At 47.5% G+C, this 20153-nt stretch overlaps 1 protein-coding gene across 4 annotated transcripts in view; it reads right to left on the bottom strand.

The window, feature by feature from the left end:
* AP3B2 (adaptor related protein complex 3 subunit beta 2) overlaps window positions 1-20153 on the bottom strand; it is a 50544-nt gene that overhangs the window by 10777 nt on the left and 19614 nt on the right. For all 4 annotated transcript variants that reach the window (XM_024232511.3, XM_024232512.3, XM_054531770.1 and 1 more), the window contains exons 2-14: window positions 19398-19473; window positions 19178-19252; window positions 18755-18850; window positions 11423-11583; window positions 11115-11181; window positions 10840-11022; window positions 10475-10758; window positions 10029-10083; window positions 9583-9654; window positions 7941-8003; window positions 7506-7638; window positions 7107-7216; window positions 6294-6470 (exon numbers count right to left, since the gene is read on the bottom strand). In XM_024232511.3, the coding sequence (XP_024088279.1) occupies window positions 6294-6470; window positions 7107-7216; window positions 7506-7638; window positions 7941-8003; window positions 9583-9654; window positions 10029-10083; window positions 10475-10758; window positions 10840-11022; window positions 11115-11181; window positions 11423-11583; window positions 18755-18850; window positions 19178-19252; window positions 19398-19473 (1552 nt within the window). The remainder of the gene's footprint in view (window positions 1-6293; window positions 6471-7106; window positions 7217-7505; window positions 7639-7940; window positions 8004-9582; window positions 9655-10028; window positions 10084-10474; window positions 10759-10839; window positions 11023-11114; window positions 11182-11422; window positions 11584-18754; window positions 18851-19177; window positions 19253-19397; window positions 19474-20153) is intronic.

The raw sequence follows: 20153 nt of genomic DNA, 5'->3' as shown, positions 1-20153 counted from the left end.
GTCTCCAAAAAAAAAAAAAAAAAAAAAGTCAGTAGCATTTACTTTTTTTGGGGGGGGGACGAAGATGAAGTCTTGCTCTTGTCCCCCAGGCTGGAGTGCAATGGCACGATCTTGGCTCGCTGTAACCCAACATGGGTTTCGCCATGTTGGCCAGGCTGGTCTTGAACTCCTGACTTCAGGTGATCCACCAGCCTCGGCCTCCCAAGATGCTAGGATTACAGGCATGAGCCACCACGCCTGGCTGTGAATTCATTTTTGGCAAAGGTATCAAGAACATACATTAGGGAAAGGAGAGTCTCTTCAATGAACGGTGCTGGGAAAACAGGATATCCACATGCAGAACAATAAAACCAGACCCCTATCTCTCACCATATGCAAAAATCAAATCATAATGGATTAAAAACTTAAATCTAACACTTCAAACTATGAAACTACTAAAAGAAAACATTAGAGAAATTCTCCAGGACATTGTACTGGGCAAAGATTTCTTGAGTAATACCCCACAAGCACGGGCAACCAAAGCAAAAGTAGACAAATGGGATCACATCAAGTTACAAAGGTTCTGCACAGCAAAGGAATCAACAAAGAGACAAGCCACAAAATAGGAGAAAAAAATTTGCAAACTACCCATCTGACAAGGGATTAATAACCAGAATATGTAAGGAGACCAAATAACTCAATAGGAAAAAAAATTCAATAATCCAATTTAAAAATGGGCAAAAGATCTGAATAGACATTTCTCAAAAGAAGACATACAGACAGCAAACACATATATGAAAAGGTGATCAACATCATTGAGCATCAGAGAAATGCAAATCAAAACTACAATGAAAGGCCAGGCATAGTGGCTCATGCCTGTAATCCCGTACTTTGGGAGGCTGAGGCAGGCAGATCACCTGAAATCAGGAGTTGAGACCAGCCTGACCAACATGGCAAAACCCCATCTTTACTAAAAATACAGAAATTAACAGGGCGTGGTGGCGCACGCCTGTAGTCGCAGCTACTCAGGAGGCTGAGGCAGGAGAATCACTTGAACCACAGAGGCAGAGGTTGCAGTGAGCCAAGATCGCACCACTGCACACTCCAGCCTGGGTGACAGAGCAAGACTCTGTCTCAAAAAACAAAACGAAACAATACAAAAAAAAATGATATATCATCTCACCCCAAGTAGGCTTATATCCAAAAGATAGGCAATAACAAATGCTGACAAGAACATGGAGAAAAGGCAACCCTTGTACACTGTTAGCGGGAATGTCTATGGAGAACAGTTTGGAGGTTCCTTAAAAAACTAAAAATAGGCTGGGCACTGTGGCTCACGCCTGTAATCCCAGCACTTTGGGAGGCCGAGGTGGGCGGATCACGAGGTCAAGAGATCAAGACCATCCTGGCCAACATGGTGAAACCCTGTCTCTACTAAAAATACAAAAAATTAGCCGGGCGTGGTGGCAGGCACCTGTAATCCCAGCTACTTGGGAGGCTGAGGCAGAAGAAGAATCACTTGCACCCAGGAGGCAGAGGTTGCAGTGAGCCGAGATCACGTCATTGCACTCCAGCCTGGGAAAAAAGAGTGAAACACCGTCTCCAAAAAAAAAAAAAAAAAAATACTACAAATAGGCCAGGTGCAGTGGCTCACGCCTATAATCCCAGCACTTTGGGAGGCCGAGTCAGGCGGATCACTTGCGGCCAGGAGTTCGAGACCAGCCTGGCCAACATGGTGAAACCCCATCTCTACTAAAAATATGAAAATTAGCCAGACGTGGTGGCGGGCACCTGTAATCCCAGCTACTTGGGAGGCTGAGGCAGGAGAATCGTTTGAACCTGGGAGGCAGAGGTTGCAGCGAGCTGAGGTCGTGCCATTGCACTACAGCCTGGGCGACAGTGCAAGACTCCATCTCAAACAAACAAACAAAAAAAACTAAAAATAGTGCTACCATATGATCCAGCAATCCCAATGCTATGTATATAGCCAAAAGTAAGGAAATCAACATATTGAAGTTATATCTGCACTCCTACGTGTATTGCAGCACTGTTCACCATAGCCAAGATTTGAAAGCAACTTAAGTGTCTATCAACAGACAACTAGATAAAGAAAATATGGTACATATGCACAATGCAGTACTATAAAAAAAGAATAAAAAAGAATGAGATCCTGTCATTTGCAACAACATGGATAGAACTAGAGGTCATTAAGTGAAATAAGCCAAGCACAGAAAAACAAACTTCACATGTTCTCACTTATTTGTGAGGGCTAAAAATTAAAAAAATTGAGCTCATGGAGTTGGAGAGTAGAATAATGGTTACCAGAGGCTGAGAAGGGTAGTGGGTGGGGGGAAGTGGGGATGGTTAATGGGTACAAAATTATAGTTAGATAGAATGCATAAGATCTAGTATTTGACAGCACAACAGGGTGACTACAGTCAACAATAATTTATTATACATTTAAAAATAACTAAGAGAGTGTAATTTGTTTGTAACACAAAGAAAAGATAAATGCTTGAAAGGATGGATACCCCATTCCCTGATGTGATTGTTATGCATTGTATGCCTGTATCAAAATATCTCACGTACCTCATAAATACATACACCTACTATGTACCAATAAAAATTAAAAAATAAAAAGAAGACGGTCTTGCTAGCAGACTGGCTCTAGAGACTTTCTCCTTTGTGGCTTTGGAGAAATTAAGCATCCGTGTTGGGAGGCCCATATGGCAATGAGCTAAGGACGGCCTCTAGAAGGCAAGGGCAGTCCCCAACTGACAGCCAGCAAGAAGCCAGGGCCACAATCCTACAGCTGCAAGGAAGTTTGGCACCATGTGACTTGGAAGTGGACCTTTCCCCAGTACAGCCTCCAGATAAAAACTCAGCCTTGGCTGACACCTCAGTTGTAGCCTTGCATAAGATCTAACTAAGCCATACCTGAATTCTCGACCCATAGACACTGAGAAAATAAACGTGTGTTGTTTGAAGCCACCAAATTTATAGTCATTTATTATGTAGCAGAAAACTAATACAATTGATTTAAAAATGTGAAAGTAGAAAAAAATTTGGAGAAAATTCTTTTTAATTTTTTTTTATTTTTGAGATGGATCTTGCTCTGTGGCCCAGGCTGGAGTGTGGTGGTGCCATCTCAGCTCACTGTAACCTCCACCTCCTGGGTTCAAGCAATTCTCTTGCCTCAACCTCCCAAGTAGCTGAGATTTCAGCGCACCACCACACCCAGCTAATTTTTTTGTACTTTTAGTAGAGACAGAGTTTTGCCATGTTGGTCAGGCTGGTCTTGAATTCATGACCTCAAATGACCCACCCACCTTGGGCTCCCAAAGTGCTGGGATTACAGGTGTGAGCCACTGAACCCAGCCTGGAGAAAATTCTAAGTGAAAATTTTAATTGAAATGTGAATGAGAAAAAAAAGTATTAAATATGAAAGCATTGAAAAGAAGCAGAAAAGTTTAAAATATTGGACAATAGACAAATGTACAACTTCTGAATGACTATATATAGGAATAAAAAATAAGGAAATATAAAATTAACGGTGGTCTTCTAAGTGGTGGACTTATTAATAGTTTAAACTTATAATTTTCTGAGTTTTCCAAATGTTCTATGATAAGCATGGATTACCTTTAGAATATTAAAAAAAGTTTACGTTTTTAAAAGCAATTCTGCAAAATTTGTCAGAATCTTCCATTCACTGTAAAGGCAGTCACATGGGAGGGTTGTAGATCCCACTGTGCCCCTGGCAGACCCTCCTGCCACACATCTCACCTGACATATAAAAGCAAACTAACCTGCTAGGCAGTTTCCCCGGGTTCTATATCCAGGTGGATGTAATAGCCACTTTGACTACCAACCCCCCCATCCCCCGCCACCTGCTTAAGCCTGCGTGTTATGCCTTTGTGGCCTCTGGTCTAGAATCTGATTATCTGCTGATCAATAGCAGGGCAGAGGCCTCATCTTGGTCATTTCCTTGGCCTCATCCTGGGCCAGGATCTGGCATGCAGTGGGGCCATGTCCAAATTGGAGAGAATGACTGAGATTACTGTGGCCTTTTAGCTGGGCAGATTGCCACCCATGGTCCCAGGATGGGAAGCATCACTACTGTTCTGCAAGCATGGTCATGTGCGCATCCAAACCACCTCCCTCCTAGTACACCAAGGACTCCCCCTTCTTTACCACTCCCAGAAGAGGCTGGGAAGAAAGGAGAAAGAAAGGGAGGACCAAAATCTTTATTGAATCAAATAACCATTCTAAGGGGCCTGCAAAAACTCACTTTCAGGTGAAGGGCGCCCTGGAGGTGAGTGTCCATTTGCCTGAACAGCCTACTCTGGGTTCCCTGACAGGGGTCCTTCCTAGGGGAGGGTTCAGCTGTATATACCCACAGCTCGCTGTGCCAACCCTGATGACAGCTTTTACTGCTGTGTTTAAAATGTTTATTTTTGTCCTGTTTCTCCTACTTGGCTGTGAGTATCTGGAGACCTGTAAATGTGTCTCACTCATTGTCATATCCCCAGAACGCAGCACAGTACCAGGCAAATAGTAGGCCTATATGTTAAATAAATGAACAAATGCACATGTAGCTCACAGTAACAACTTGGGGAAATGCCATGCGGACAGGCCCAGGCTTATGAAAACATGCCAACTTCACCATCCTGGGGTTTAGGACTCTGGCTCAGTGCTGAGCATGTCAGACTCCCACCTACGTATATGTTAAATAAATGAACAAATGCACATGTAGCTCACAGTGACAACTTGGGGAAATGCCATGTGGACAGGCCCAGGCTTATGAAAACATGCCAACCTCACCATCCTGGGGTTTAGGACTCTGGCTCAGTGCTGAGCATGTCAGACTCCCACCTACCTGGGTGGCTCCCCACCCAGGCTGCGTCATCTTTTCAAACATTCCTCCCACTTGCTCCTTCCTCCCACCCGAACAAAGGAACTACACAAATATTTGTTCAACGATTGAATGCTTCCCCATGGTGCTCTCTCTCCCCAATCTGCTTTGCCCACAACACTGATAACAAGGTCAGGGTCACAGGGTCCAGTGTCTCTCCTCCTTCCACCTGAAGACCTAAGCTTTGGAAGTTACTTTTGATAAGGCTAGCATATTTAATTATACAGATTCAGTTGCCTCCACATGTAGCTGCTGTCCTTTCTGACTCCTGATTAGAGTCCCAGCACTTGGTGGCCCTGCCTACCTCAGCTTGAGCCTCTGGGGCTCACTCTGGCCACAATGGATCAAAGAAGCCACTGAAAAAGACAAGTGCCACCATCCAAAGACTCCCATGCACAGTGGACATGGCAGGGATGCTACAGTCTCCAGGGGATATCCCTGCTATAAATCTGTAGACCCCAGCCACCTAGCCAGAGGTTTTGCTTCAAGGATTGGCAGAGTCTTTTTATAAAAGGGCCAGAGAATAACTGTTCTAGGCTTTGTGGGCAATACAGTCTGTTGCAACTAGTTAACCCTGCTGTTGTAGCACAAAAGCAGCCATAGGTAATTTGTAAATGAATGAGCAGGGCTGTGTTCCAACAAAACTTTACTACAAAAACAGGAATAGGCCAAATTCAGCCTATGGGCAGTAGTTTGCCAATCCCTGTCCTGCTTAACTGAGTGGGAGAGTGTGGAAATTGTCATGGTGTTTGATGTCCCTGACACCTTGAAAAGCTCAGCACATTATGCTTCATTTTAGGAGAATCTCCTGGAAGCATCTCAGGAGATGCCAGACAGCTAGGAGGCTCTGAACACCCTGATACTACAACTTAGTTGAGCCTCATCCTTGGCTATGTATCTCTTATAACCTTTCACCTTGGGAATGACAGTGGCCACCAGCACCACCCAAGCCCAAGCAGAGACTCACCCCCTTATCTTTGGCACAGACTGGCCAAGCATTGTCAAGCTTTGGGAAGAAGCACAGACCACATCTGGGATGCATGTTCTCCCATCAATACCTGCCACTGTTGGGCCCTTCCCTTATCCCAATCAACTGTGGTTCTTCACAGCCCCAGCGTTCCAAGGTGGCAGACAGGACTCTTGTACTAGCAGACTGGAGGTCACAGCTTCATAGAAGAGTCTCTTCAACAGTGACCACCAGCACTACAAGGTCTTTGAGTCCCCAGAATAGCTGTGGGCACTGGGGTAGCATTGGTTATGTGCGCAGACCAGCCACCTTCCCTGATTCTTCTTTTCCAAAATAGGAGCTAGAGTTCAGCCCTGCCTAGGGAGGGCCAAAAGAATACTGTCTAGGGAGTTTCTGGGGACCAGAGTATCTGGGGGGTCTTCTCTTAATCTTTACCTGTTTAGAGTTGGTCAGGTAGAGCTTGGCTGCCAGGTTGATGACCTGCAGCTTGACAATATCCTCCTCTGCTGTGAATGACTTGGCCATTTTTCTTAAGACATCGGGTGCAATCCTGGGGACATGCTCACAGTACTCTCCGATGAGCCACAGGATGCTGGCTCGGGCCATGGGCACCTGTAGTTGTGGGAGAGGAGTGAAGATGGGTAAATGTGGGAAAGTGGGGGGGTAGGATTGTGAACTTCCAGGGAAACAGCACTCCTCATCTGTGCTGGCCTATTGTATTATGGGTTCTCTGGAAATGGGAGTTGGGGGTGGTGGGAGAGAGAGAGGTTAAAAGGTAGACATTTCCTGGACAGCATTTCCCCTCTTCCCTAGGGCTTCATTAGCATAGAGCTTTCAAGACCCTAAGTCAGTCATGATGTAAAAGATTGACTTTCTGGATTCATTGTACCCCCAGTGCTTTATTTCCATGTTACTCTCCAGAATCTTTGGGAATGCCTTGTTTAGATGTTTCAGCTTAGCAGTGCAATAGTAAAACACAAGATTTGTCACTCAACCATGGTTGGCTAGAGCTTTAGAGAGAAAGCAAGAGTAGTAGTAAAGTCCATGGTGCTCACTGAGGGTCTCCAAAGGGAAAGCAAATCAGGGGTAACAAGGTCAGGGTCACATGGTCCAGTGTCTCTCCTCCTTCCACCTGAAGACCTAAGGTTTGGAAGTTACTTTTGATAAGGCTAGCATATTTAATTATACAGTCTTGAAATCATGGGGAGGACCTTGAAGTGGGGAGTGAAAATATGGCTTCTCCCTCACCTGGATGTTGTCTGTAAGCTTTGCCAAGTGTTTGATGATCTCTCCATGTTGTGCTGGCTGCATCTGTAGCAATTTCTTAATGACGACCACTGACTCTGCAACCACAAGCTCTACGGAACAAAAATGAGTGTGTGGACCCCAAGACAGTCAGATGGCCACACTCAGGTGGACAGACACACACCTGCAATGCCCCAGGCCCTTGGCTCTTTCTCTCAACCCCCTTCAGTTCTCTAGCAGCCCTCAGAGGTGTAGGAACACTTGGGCCCTGATCAAGACAGACAGACCAATGGATACACATTGTGTCTAGGCAGACTGGTGGATATCCACTGGCCAGCAGAGTCAGACCTGCAGGCAGACACCCTCTGATCATCACGGTTAGACACTCAGGGAAACACTGACCATCACGGTTGGACAGCAGCTGCACCAGGCCATTGAGGCAGGTGTCACGGACTCGGCCGATGTTAGTTGCACAGCGTCCAATGGCCTGGATTGTGGCTGCCACGAAGTCCTTGTCCATGCTGCGAATATAGGTCTGTGGGATATAACAAAGCAATCTCTCAGTGACTCTGCAGGCTTGAGGGTGACCTTCAAGAAGGCTGTGACCCTTCATTTTATGGCTTATCATGCCGGTGACTAAGACCTGGGAAAGGGGGCAACAACTCCACCCCCAATCCAGTGATTCCTTGGCCCAAAGCCAGCCAAACACATTGGAACGGGAATGTAAGATAATAGTTTCTCCAGCCTTGGGCTCATAAGAGGAGGTTTGACCCACCAGGGCACAAGGATCTGATGGGCCCCTCTCCCAGGCCCTTCTGGCTGGGAGCTGGCCTGTACCTGGAATTCCCGTAGGACAGTAGGAATGTTGGTCTCATTAGCCAGGTTGGTCAGCACTTCCAGCTGCAGGGAGGGGTGGAGAGGCAGAAAATGGGTGGGGTGGCCAGTGGGCTTTCTGTGCTTTCATTCCAAATACACTTCACAGACCAGAAAACAATCCTCATGACAGCCCTGCATCATCCTCAGACTGATGAGAGAATTGACAGGTTATGAAACTTGTCTAAAAAGTAAGAGGACCAGTTTGCCTCTTAAGTGGATTCCCTACACAGTATGCTTACAGTATGACGATGTCACCTCCCCACTGCATTGAAAACGTAAAGCTTCCTATTGCTTTCAGGATGGAGACCATCATATTCACCATGGTCTGTAAGTCCCTGAATGATCTGCTTGCTGTCTACCTCCCATCTCCCATCACTGTCCCCCTTGTCTTCCAGGCCCCAATCCCACTCCACTTCCTAACCCAGGGTCTTCGCAGATGCTGTTTCCTCTGCGTGGAGCAGTTCTTCCCATTTCTGTCCCCGCATAATTCATGTTCATCTCTCAGGCTTCAGCTCAAGTTTCATATCCTCCAGGAAAACTTCCCTGGCACCAGACTAGATGAGGTCTCCCTATTTTATGCCCTTATAGCTCTCCACACTTTCTCCCATATTTTGTAAATGGACTTTTACATTTGCCTTGTGATTAACTGCTTAATGTCTCCTCCTCCCCACATCTGTAAGCTCCACAAAGGCAGATTAGAAACTGTCCCTGATTAGTTTGCTCTATCATGTACCCCTAGAACATAGTGGATGTTCACAAGGGTTAGGAGGATTAACAGTTGCTGAAGGAAATCACTCAATAATGAGGCAGCAGAGCAGGAATCAAATGGAGGTATGGGCTCCCGCCACTTTCCTTGTCCGTGAATGTTTGCAGGAGAGCCTGAGGGGGCAGGTGTGTGGGGGCCATAACACTGTGGGTGGGAGAGAAAAGTGTGAACCTTGGAGTCAGCAGAATTATGTGACCTGGGGCAGTTACCTCCCAGAGTCTTTTTTTTTTTTTTTCTTTTGAGATGGAGTTTCGCTCTTGTCACCCAGGCTGGAGTGCAATGGCACAATCTCAGCTCACTGCAACCTCTGTCTCCCAGGTTCAGGCGATTCTCCAGCCTCAGCCTCTCGAGTAGCTGGGATTACAGGCACCTGCCACCACGCCTGGCTAATTTTTGTATTTTTAGTTGAGACAAGGTTTTGCCATGTTGGCCAGGCTGGTCTTGAACTCCTGACCTCAGGCGATCTGCCTGTCTCGGCCTCCCAAAGTGCTGGGATTAGGCGTGAGCCACTGTGCCCAGCCAGAGTCTATATTTTTATAAAAGGAATATAATGTACACATCCTGGGATTATTATGAGGTGATATCAGGTTACTTCAGTTATGAGGAGTAGCAGGTGTATACCAGGTACTAGGCAAAGAGCAGTTCCCTTCTCCCCCTTCTCCCCCTGACCCTCCTTAGCCCAGCTCCCTGAACAAACAGCTCCAGCTGGGGCAATCATGGGCTCCTGGGCTCAGCCCCAGAAATAGGCAGGCACCAGGGGGGCCACTGTGAGTTATTTGAGTAGGTACATGGGGTGGGGAGGGCTGGGAGGCACATGCACTTCTGTCCCTCACTCACCTTCAGGATCTTGATCTGGGTGGGGTCGGTAGACCTGATGTAGAAGCTCTTCAGGTAGGGCTCAAACATACCCTGGCACAAGAGAGGCAGCCAGGGAGCTCCACCGAAGCCCCAGGCCTGCCTCACTGCCCAGAGACACCCCTCCTATCCTGACCCAGCGCCCAGGATCCTTCCCTCCTCACCACTGCCCTCCACTCCTCAAGTCTTCCCTCGTCCATCTCAGATCTGACCAGCTCTTTTTCCACTGGACATCCCCTCAGCGGCCCCTCAGGATCCAGGCCCTGCTCCCTATCTATATTAGGAGCCTCCCCTGCCCTATCCTCTGCACAGCCAGGGTATTCCTCCATCTTTCCTTTCCCCGGCCCCGGTCCCAGCCCCGACGACGCCTCCAGTGCCTGCAGAAGCGGCCCTCGGACAGCGAGGACAGGCCGCGGTCGCAGGCTCACCCGGCGCTTGATGGACATGGTGGCCACGTTCTGGAGCACAACGTACTGCACCTCACTGCGGAGAGGACGAGTCAGAGCACCCCGGGACCCTCGGTTGGGGCAAGGGTCAGCGGACGAGGAGAAAAGGTGGGGCAAGTCGTTGCGGGGAGAGGACCAGTGCGGAGGGCAGGACTACGGTCAGTGTGGAGCGGGTGGGCAGAGGTGGAAGCGGCTGGTGAGCGTGAGGGGGCGGAGCCTGGAAGCCCGTGGGGCGGGGCGTGAGGCGAGGGAGGGGGCGGGGCGTGAGGCGAGGGAGGGGGCGGGGCGTGAGGCGAGGGAGGGGGCGGGGCGTGAGGCGAGGGAGGGGGCGGGGCGTGAGGCGAGGGGGAGGGGGAGGGGGAGGGGGAGGGGGAGGGGAGGGGGAAGGGAGGGGGAGGGGAGGGGGAGGGGGCGGGGGCGGGGCGCACCTGTGGCTGCGCAGCAGGCGCACTAGCGCCTTGGCGATGACGCCCACCTCCGCCTTGGGCGCCAGGTGGAAGTAGAGCTGCGCCACCGCCATGACCACCGCGGCGCTGCGGCTCTGCAGCAGGGGTTTGGTGTTGCGCAGCAGCAGCCGGTGGTCGGGGTCCATGACATAGGGCTTTCGGGCGGGGAGGGCCGCGGCGGCCGTCTCCTCAGACCCCGCGCCCTTGGCCTCGTCCTCCTCTGAGCCGTAGAAGGCTTTTTCCGCGTTCTCCTCTAGCAGGGATTCCTGGACGGGGAGACCGACGGGTCTGTGGGCGCCTCCCCGGGACACACTTCCGCCCGCTCTGCCTGGGCTGGGCCCACTCACGTTCTGGGTGGGGCTCAGGAACTGCGTGCGGGCGTAGCGGGTGAGCATGCTGATGATGACCACCTGGCCCCACTCCTCCACGTCGATCAGCAGGTTACAGAGTTTCCGGTAGTTTTTGTGAATCAGGTCGATGCGCTCCGGGCAGACCTCCTCGAAGGCCATCACCACGCTGCCCGCCACCAGCTGGGGAAAAAACAAAGACGAGAGTGTGAACGCGAAGGGTGGAAGGCCGGCTGCCGGTCACCACCCCTCCCGGAGCGCTCCTATACACGCACCGTGGTCTTGTCAGCCAGAAGCTTCTCAATGACTTCTATCAGCTGATCCTTCTGGTCAGAGTCCAAACTGAGGGAGAAATCGGTGAGGGGAATTTGCCACTCTCAGCCCCAGCCTTCCCAATATCTGTCCAAGCCATGCTCACCTCCTGCACCCCAACATTATTGTTCTCCTCCATCTCTGTCAGTACCCCAAACTACCCTCCTCAAACCCTCTGAAAAGCAGCAGGCAAGACTTAGGAAAGGCCATGGGTGGGTTGGGAACTTAGGAACCAGCCTCCTGGGGAGCGTGGGACAGGGCTGGGGCATACCTGTAGAGTTTAGGGATGGCGTGGGCAGCTGTTTTCCGCACATAGGGTGACATGTCCGAGGCGGCTTCCTTGATAGCTAGCATCATGATGGGCACTATGATGGGCACACGGATGCTAGAGAGGACACGGAGGGCACTGGCACGAATCAGCTGGTTGGGGTCCTAAAGGCAGAGGTGGAGGCAGAGCTAGGAAGGGGCACCAGGTGCCCTGATGGGGGGAGGCCACACCTTTGTAAGTCACTGTCCCCAGCGACCACCAGCTCTTGCTTCCCTGCCCCTTGACTGGAGCCTGGATGGTGTGCCAGTGATGGGTATCTGGGGGACACTTAATTTTGGCTCTGGTTGCAGAAATCTGACACCTGAACAGGTGTTGCAATGGGTAGCTTCACTTCCAGAAAGATTGAAAAACTTTCAGAATACCTAAAATTGCTGAAACACTTGAAACATTTCCTGTTCCTTGTAAGGGTTTTTTTGGAGGTGTCTGTTTTAATGCCTGAGGTGACCGCCCAGCAGATGCAAGCTGGTCTCCCTTCTGGAGTTCAACCTTACACTCCTTTCTCCCAGAAATCATTGCAAAAGCTGCTGTTCTTCCACAGTGTTTAAAACAAAATAGGGGTGTAGGCCCTTCCTTTTTTTTTTTTTTTTTTTTTTTATTGAGAGGGAGTCTGGCTCTGTCGCCAGGCTGGAGTGCGGTGGTGCAATCTCGGCTCACTGCAACCTCCGCCTCCTGGGTTCAAGCGATTCTTCTGCCTCAGCCTCCCGAGTAGCTGGGACTACAGGCGCGCACCACCATACCCAGCTAATTTTTTGTATTTTTAGTAGAGATTAGGTTTCGCCACGTTTGCCAGGCTGGTCTCGAACTCCTGGCCGCAAGTGATCCGCCCACCTCGGCCTCCCAAAGTACTGGGATTACAGACGTGAGCCACCACGCCCGGCCCCAAGCCCTTCCTCTTTATTCCTATTGCATCCTATACAGAACGTATAAAAGCATTCATTACACTGTATTGTGATCATGGGGCTTAGGACTGTCTTCCCACTATCAGCAGCAGCAGCTATATATTACAGGCATACCTCGGAGATATTGTGGGTTTGATTCTAGACCTCAACAATAAAGCAAATATCGCACTAAAACGAGTCACATAAATTTTTTGTTTCCTGGTGCATACAAGTTATGCTTATAGTTACAGCTGCTTGGGAAGCTGAGGTGGGAGAATCACTTGAGCCCAGGGAGTTGGAGGCTGAAGTGAGCTACATATGTTCATGCCACTGCACTCCAGACTGAGCAACAGAGTGAGATCCTATCTCCAAAAAAAAAAAAAAAAAAAAAAAAAAAGTTATGTTTACAATATACTGTAGTCTACTAAGCAGGCAATAGCATTATGTCTTAAAAAAACAATGTAGGCTGGGCGTGATGGCTTGTGCCTGTAATCCCAACACTTTGGGAGGCTGAGGCAGGAGGATTGCTTGAGCCTAGGAGTTCAAGACCAGCCTGGGCAACATAGGGAGACCCCAGTCTCTACAAAAAAAAAAAAAATTGAAGTCAGTCCTCTTAAACTCTGCCTCTGCTTTATCAACTAAGTTTATGTAATATTCTAAATCCTTTGTTGTCATTTCAACAATGTTCACAGCATCTGCACCAGGAGTAGATTTTTTTTTTTTTTTTTTTTGTGACGGAGTCTCGCTCTGTCGCCCAGGCTGGAGTGCAGTGGCGAGATCTCGGCTCACTGCAAGCTCCACCTCCCAGGTTCACGCCATTCTCCTGCCTCAGCCTCCCGAGTAGCTGGGACTACAGGCGCCTGCCACCACGCCCAGCTAATTTTTTCTGTTTTTAGTAGAGACGGGGTTTCACTGTGTTAGCCAGGATGGTCTCGATCTCCTGACCTCGTGATCCACCCGCCTCGGCCTCCCAAAGTGCTGGGATTACAGGCGTGAGCCACCACACCCGGCAGATTCCATTCTAAGAAAGGACTTTCTTTGTTCATTCTTAAGAAGCAAGTCCTCATCCATTCAAGTTTTATCATGAGATTGCAGCAATTCAGTCACATCTTCAGGCTCCACTTTTAATTCTACTTCTACTTCTAAGTAGAATTCCACCACATATGTAGTTACTTCCTCCACTTTAGTAGTGAACCCCTCAAAGTCATCCATGGAGTTTAGAATCAACTTCTTCCAAACTCCTGTTCATGTTAATATTTTGACCTCCTCCCATGAATCATGAATGTTCCTAATGGCATCTATAATGGTGAATCCTTTCCAGAAGGTTTTCAATTTACTTTGTCCAGATCAATGAGAGGAATCACTATCTATGGCAGCTCTAGCCTTATGAGATGTATTTCTTAAATAATAAGACTTGAAAGTCAAAATTACTCATTGATCCATAGGCTGCAGAACTGATCTCGTGTTAGCAGGCATGAAATCATTAATCTCCTTGTACCTCTCCATCAGAGCTCGAGTGAACAAATGCATGGTCAATGAGCAGTAATATTATGAAAGGAATCTTTAAGCGGTAGGTATCAACAATGGGCTTAAAAAATTCAGTAAACCATAACTGCAAACAGATGTGCTGTCATGGCACTGTTGTTCCATTAATAGAGCACAGGCAGAGGAGATCTGCCATAATTCTTAAGGACCCCAGGATTTTCAGAATGGTCAATGAGCACTGGCCTCAACTTAAAGTCACTAGCTGCATTGGCCCCTAACAGGAACCAGCCTGTTTTTTAAAGCCAGGCATTGACTTCTCCTCTCTAGGTAGGAAAGTGCTAGATGGCATCTTCTTCCAGTAAGAGGCTGTTTCATTTACATTGAGCATCTCTTGTTGAACACAGTCACTTTCATCAATGATCTTAGCTAGATTTTCTGGACAACTTGCTGCAGCTTCTCCATCAGCACTTTTGCTTCACCTTGCATTTTTTTGTTATGGAGATGGCTTCTGTACTTAAACTTCATGAACCAACCTCCACTAGCTTCCGTCTTTTCTTCTGTAGCTTCCTCACCTCTCTTAGCCATCATAGAATTGGAGAGATTTAAGACCTGCCTATGAATTAGGCTTTGGCTTAAGGAAATATGGTAGCTGGTTTGATCGTCTATCCAGACCACTTAAATTTTCCTATATCAGCAATAATCCTTTCTTGCTTTCTTTATCATTCATGTGTTTACCGGAGGAGTACCTCAAACTTCTGGGTTCAAGTGATCCTCCCACCTCAGCCTCCCAAGTAGCTAAGACTACAGGTGCGTACCACCACATCAGGCTAATTTAAAAAAAAATTTTTGTAGATGGTCTTGCTCTGTTGCCCAGGATGGTCTTGAACCCCTGGTCTCAAGTGATCCTCCTGCCTCAGCCTCCCAAAGTGCTGGGATTACAGGTGTGAGCCACCGCGCCCAGCCTGGAGTAGCACTTTTAATTTCCTTCAAGAACTTTTACTTTGCATTCACAACTTGGCTAAATGTTTGGAGCAAGTGGCCTAGCTTTCAGCCTATCACGGCTTTTAACATGCCTTCCTCACTAAGCCTAACCATTTCTAGCTTTTGATTTAAAGTGAGAGATGTGTGGTTCTTCCTTTCACTTGAACACTTAGAGGCCATTGTAGGGTTATTAGTTGATCTAATTTCAATATTGTTGTGTCTCAGGGAATAAAGAGGCCCAAGGTGAAGGAGATGGGGGAACAGTCAGAACACACACAACATTTATTGATCAATTTCACTTTCATCTCTGAGCATGGTTTGTGGCACCCCAAAACAATTACAATAGTAACATCAAAGATCACTGATCACCGTAACATATAATAATCATTAAAAAGTTTGGAATATTGTGAGAATTACCAGAATGTGACAGAGGCACAATGTGAGCACATACTGTTGGAAAAATGGCACTGATAGACTTGATTGATGTAGGGTTGCCACAAACCCTCAACTTGTAAAAAGTGCAATATCTGGCAATATCTGCAAAGTGCAATAAAATGAGGTGTGCCTATACTATTAATCTTAGAGAATGACGGGAATAGGAACACTAGAGAAGGGTAGATATTACCCTGACTTTCTGAAATGGAAAAAGATAAGACAAGATCCTCACAATTGCAGGTAAAATTGATGCTCATTCCTGACAAAATTCTGGAATTGACTTTTAAACAGATGGGTTAGAAACATTTATTGAAAAGGAAGGAGTCTCTGTTTTCTTAGAGACAAATAGTTACATCAACTGCTGAAACCTGTTTTCCTTTTTTGTGTGTGAATATTTTATTTGGGAAATGATTATAGATTCACAGAAAGTTATCAAAAAAAATGTGTTTTCCTTTTTGATGGGGTAACTAGGCTGGTCGATATTAGTACTTTGTATCTTGATTTCAGTGATATGTTTGTGGAAGTCTCATAGCATTTCCTGCATTGCTATTTTTTAGGTAGGCCTTTTGTTTCACCTAATAGCCAAGCATTTTTAAGAGCAGAATTCACATCTGTTTTATCTCTGTGTCACCCACAACCCTTTGCACATGAAAGGTGTTATTTATTTATTTATTTATTGCTATTGAATAAGATCCTTCCTAACAAGATAGAAAAATGCCAGCTGTCTGTACAGTCAGGTGGGTCTACAACTTGGTGAAATATACTTGGAGAAGGTTTATTAACAGATCAATGTCAACCTGGAAACATGCTATGCCTCAGTCTTTTGCCCTGGTCCAAATAGCTTATCAGTATCTTGAAAGAAGACACAAAATCAGGAGGGACATAATTAAGATTCAGAATCACCCTGGTTTGGACCCTGTGCTAAACTGATAAAATGAAATAGAGTAGGGTTTCATAGGGGGTTCAAGGGACCAACTGTACAAAGACAGGATGTAGGGAGACCTGGATTATCTGCTTGCCAGTCAGAGGTTTGATTCCATGAGGGATCTCCTAAGAAAGTGAACATGGCCCTAGCCTGGGCTAGGATTGAAAGAAGGGAGAAAGCTGGATTGAAATGATTGGTTCCAACATGCAGGAGAGACCAAAAGCCAGTGACAACAAAAAAGAAAACAAGTTTTAAAGGAATACATATATAGTATGATGACACCATTTACAAAACATTTTATATTGCTTAACAATATGCAAATTACTAGCACAGGAATAAATACATACCTATGAATGATAAACAAGAGAAGATATATAGGAGGCTTTGGCTATTCGAGAAATGTGTCATTTCTTATGGATATTCATTATATTATTCTTTATGCCTTTTGTGAACCTGTAGTAAATTTTATTTTATTGTTTAGATACAGGGTCTCCCTATGTTGCCCAGGCTGGAGTACAGTGGCTATTCACAGGCGCAGCCATAATGCATTACAGCCTGAAATCAATTTTTTTTTTTTTTTGAGATGGAGTCTTACACCGTCACCTGGGCTGGACTGCAGTGGCACGTTCTCGGCTCATTGCAACCTCTGCCTCCCGGGTTCAAGCCATTCTCCTGCCTCAGCCTCCTGAGTAGCTGGGATTATGGGCACCCGCCACCATGCCCAGCTAATTTTTTGTATTTTTAGTAGAGATGGGGTTTCACCATGTTGGCCAGGCTGGTCTTGAACTCTTGACCTTGTGATTTGCCTGCTTCGGCCTCCCAATGTGCTGGGATTACAGGCATGAGCCACCGCACCCAGCCTGAAATCAATTTTTAAAAATTATAGTTGTGGAGGTTTCAACAAAATAGAATGGTTTAAAAAACACCCCAACTAGTGGTAGTTGTCTTGAGATGGAGCAAGTTGCCTTATGAAGGAGTGAGGTCCTTATCAGAAAAGATGACCTGTTAGATATGTTCTAGAGTAAAGGCTGGCATGCTACAGCCCTTGGATAAAATCTATCTATTGCCTGTTTTTTATATAGATTTATTGGAACACGGCCACGCCCACTTGTTTATGGCTGCATTTGAACCATAAGGGCAAAATTGAGTAGTTGCATAGTTGAGACTATAAGGCCTACAAAACCTAAAATACTATTTGGTACTTTGCAGAAAGAAATTATCACACTGAGTTGGACTAAATGAGCTCTGGTTTTCTAAAAGGGGGACAGGGTCAGTTGGTAGAGACTATAGGTGAAAATCTGTACAACAATTTCATATTAGTTTTTATACTTAACCCTTACTCAAACCGAAAGATTACTTGCCAATCTAAGATGGATTCCATGGTTTTGACTTATAAAAAGAAATCTAGCACAATGTGTGGCATAGAGACACCCAAGTATTTGCTAAATGAATGAACTGTATATTCAAGTGACCATGCTTTCTACCCTCACCCCAAAGAAGCCGACTGTCAACTCCTCTTGCTGGCCATAGCAGATTGGACAAGGGGTGGACCCTGGATTTGAGCAGCAATCCTATCTACCCAGCAACCTACAGAACTTCTGGATATGAAAAGATGAGCTGGACCTTTCACAATCTCTCTCACAGAAATTTGAACTAAAAGTATCCAGGCCAGAAGTACTGGCTCATGCCTGTAATCCCAGCACTTTGGGAAGCTGAGGTCACTTGAGCCCAAGAGTCCAAGACCAGCCTGGGCAACATGGTGAAAACCCATCTCTACAAAAACTACAAAAAAATTAGCCGAGCATGGGGATGCACGCTGAGTAGTCGCAGCTACTCAGGAGACAGAGGTGGGAGAATCACCTGAGCTCAGGGAGGTCGAGGCTCCAGTGAGCCATGATTGCACCACTGCACTCCAGCCTGGGCAACAGAGTGAGAACCTGTCTCATAAATAAATAAATAAAGGTATGCAAAAATAGGGGACTTAATGGTTGTAATCAGAGCTGAAAAATCCAATATGGAGAGAGAATGGCCTTGAAATGGCTGTCTTTACCCTCAAGATGTCTTAGACTAACCAGAAAAGCCCTTAGGGGAGACTTATACATGCACCTAACATATGTAAATCCAACTAGAGGCCTTGGGCAAAATGAAACAAAAGGTGAGAATGGTGTGGGGGATTCAGGCCACTGCTAAAGGTTGAATTCTACCTGGCTGTGGACCACAATTCACACCTTTACACAAAGGGGGGTGAGGGTTGAGGGTTCTCCATTGCTAGAGACTCTCCACTCCCCAGGGGCTCAAGTGGTTCATACTAGAAGCAGCCATTACCACAGGCTCCTGGGAAGAGAGACAGGGGCCCTGGGTACCCACTTCATCTCTTATGCCCCTTCTGAGCCCAGCTTCCACTCTCTGAGTGTCTGGCTGGCCTCTCCTGACTGTGACCCTCCCACCTTTAGGCAGGTAGGAAGGGGTCTGCAGAGCCCGGTCCCATGCTCATGGCCTCTCCCTGGGCCTACTCCTCCGACACAGCGCCAACGAGGCCCAGGCCCTGGTAGGCAAACTGAGACCCCTGACCTTTAGGCCACGTTGGAAGGTGGAGATGGACAGCAGGGCCAGGTCTTGCTGCTCCTCAGCGTAGCGTACCAGGTACACGTAGACAAGCTTCTTCACCTTGGGGAGAGCAGGTTTCTCAGCAGAACGCTTCTCAGCAGGGACCTGTGCCCGCCCCCCTACCCCTGGGATGTCATCTCCCCAGCCAGCTGTGGTCCATGGGGACAAATTCTCCCAGTGGGGGAGAGCACCCCTGAGTGTATCCGGGTCCTTTACCTTTGATCCACTTCCAGTTCAGGGACATGGAGACAGTGTCTTCTCCTGGCTCAGAGACATTTCTCAGCAGGTTGGGGCCCCAGGGGCTAAATCATTTCCTTCCTCACCCCAAGCTTGAGTTTGGTCCTGGGGGAGGTGGGGACAAGCGATCCCTCACTGGGTAGTGCTCACCTCTATGTTCTTACAGGCCACGTTCTTCACCACCGCGGGAAACAGGTCTGAAGCATTCTTTCCTCGGGCAATCATCTGGGTGGTGGGGTCAAGATAGGGGAAGAGGGACAAAGCGAGAGGCACAGCACTAACTAGAGGGAAGGTCTACAAGGAGCTAAGGAGAGCTGCTCTTGGCCACCCAGGCCCCGCCCCGAGGGAGGCCTCCTCCTTCCCCTCTTACCGCCACAATCCTCTTCATGGCCTCCAGCTTGAGCGAATCCTTGTTGGTGTCCAACATCTCCTTCAGGTCATCATGCCTGGTGGGAGGTACAAGAGGTCAGCTGAGGGCACAAGGGTGGGGATGGGGTATTAATCAGGAGGGTCCAGGCACAAAGAAGGGACATGGCCAGGGGAGGCTCAGGCAGGACCTGACCCGAAGAGGGACCAGAGCCAGGGGCAGCAAGTAAAGTACAGATCAGGGGAAACATGTGGCCAGCTAATATTATGGGTTGAACTGTGTCCTTCCTAAAAAGGATATGTTTAATTCTTAACCCCTACTACCTCAGAATGTAACCTTATTTGGAAACAGAGTTGTTGCAGATGTAACTAGTTAAATGCAATCCTACTTTAGTAGAGTGGGTCTCTAATCCCATATGCCTGGTTTCCTATAAGGAGACAGCCATGTGGGCTGGGTGTGGCGGCTCACGCCTGTAATCCCAGCACTTTGGGAAGCTGAGACGGGAGGGTCACTTGAGCCCTGGAGTTTGAGACCAGCCTGGCAACATGGTGAAACAATGTGTCTACAAAAAATAAATTAAATTGAAATTAAAAAAAAAAAAGAAGACAGCCACTTAAAGAAACAGACACAGGGAGACTGCCATGTGAAGGCAGAGGATTGGAAAGATGCGTCTACAAGCCAGGGAATGCCAGAGATTGCCAGCAAACAACCAGAAGCTAGAAGGGGCAAGGAAGGATTCCCCTATGGGTTTCAGAGGGA

This window comes from Pongo abelii, chromosome 16 (genome assembly GCF_028885655.2).
Source record: "Pongo abelii isolate AG06213 chromosome 16, NHGRI_mPonAbe1-v2.0_pri, whole genome shotgun sequence".
Classification (NCBI taxonomy): Eukaryota; Metazoa; Chordata; class Mammalia; order Primates; family Hominidae; genus Pongo; species Pongo abelii.
The sequence above is the reverse complement of the archived record's forward strand: the minus strand, read 5'-3'. Positions and strand labels throughout refer to the sequence as shown.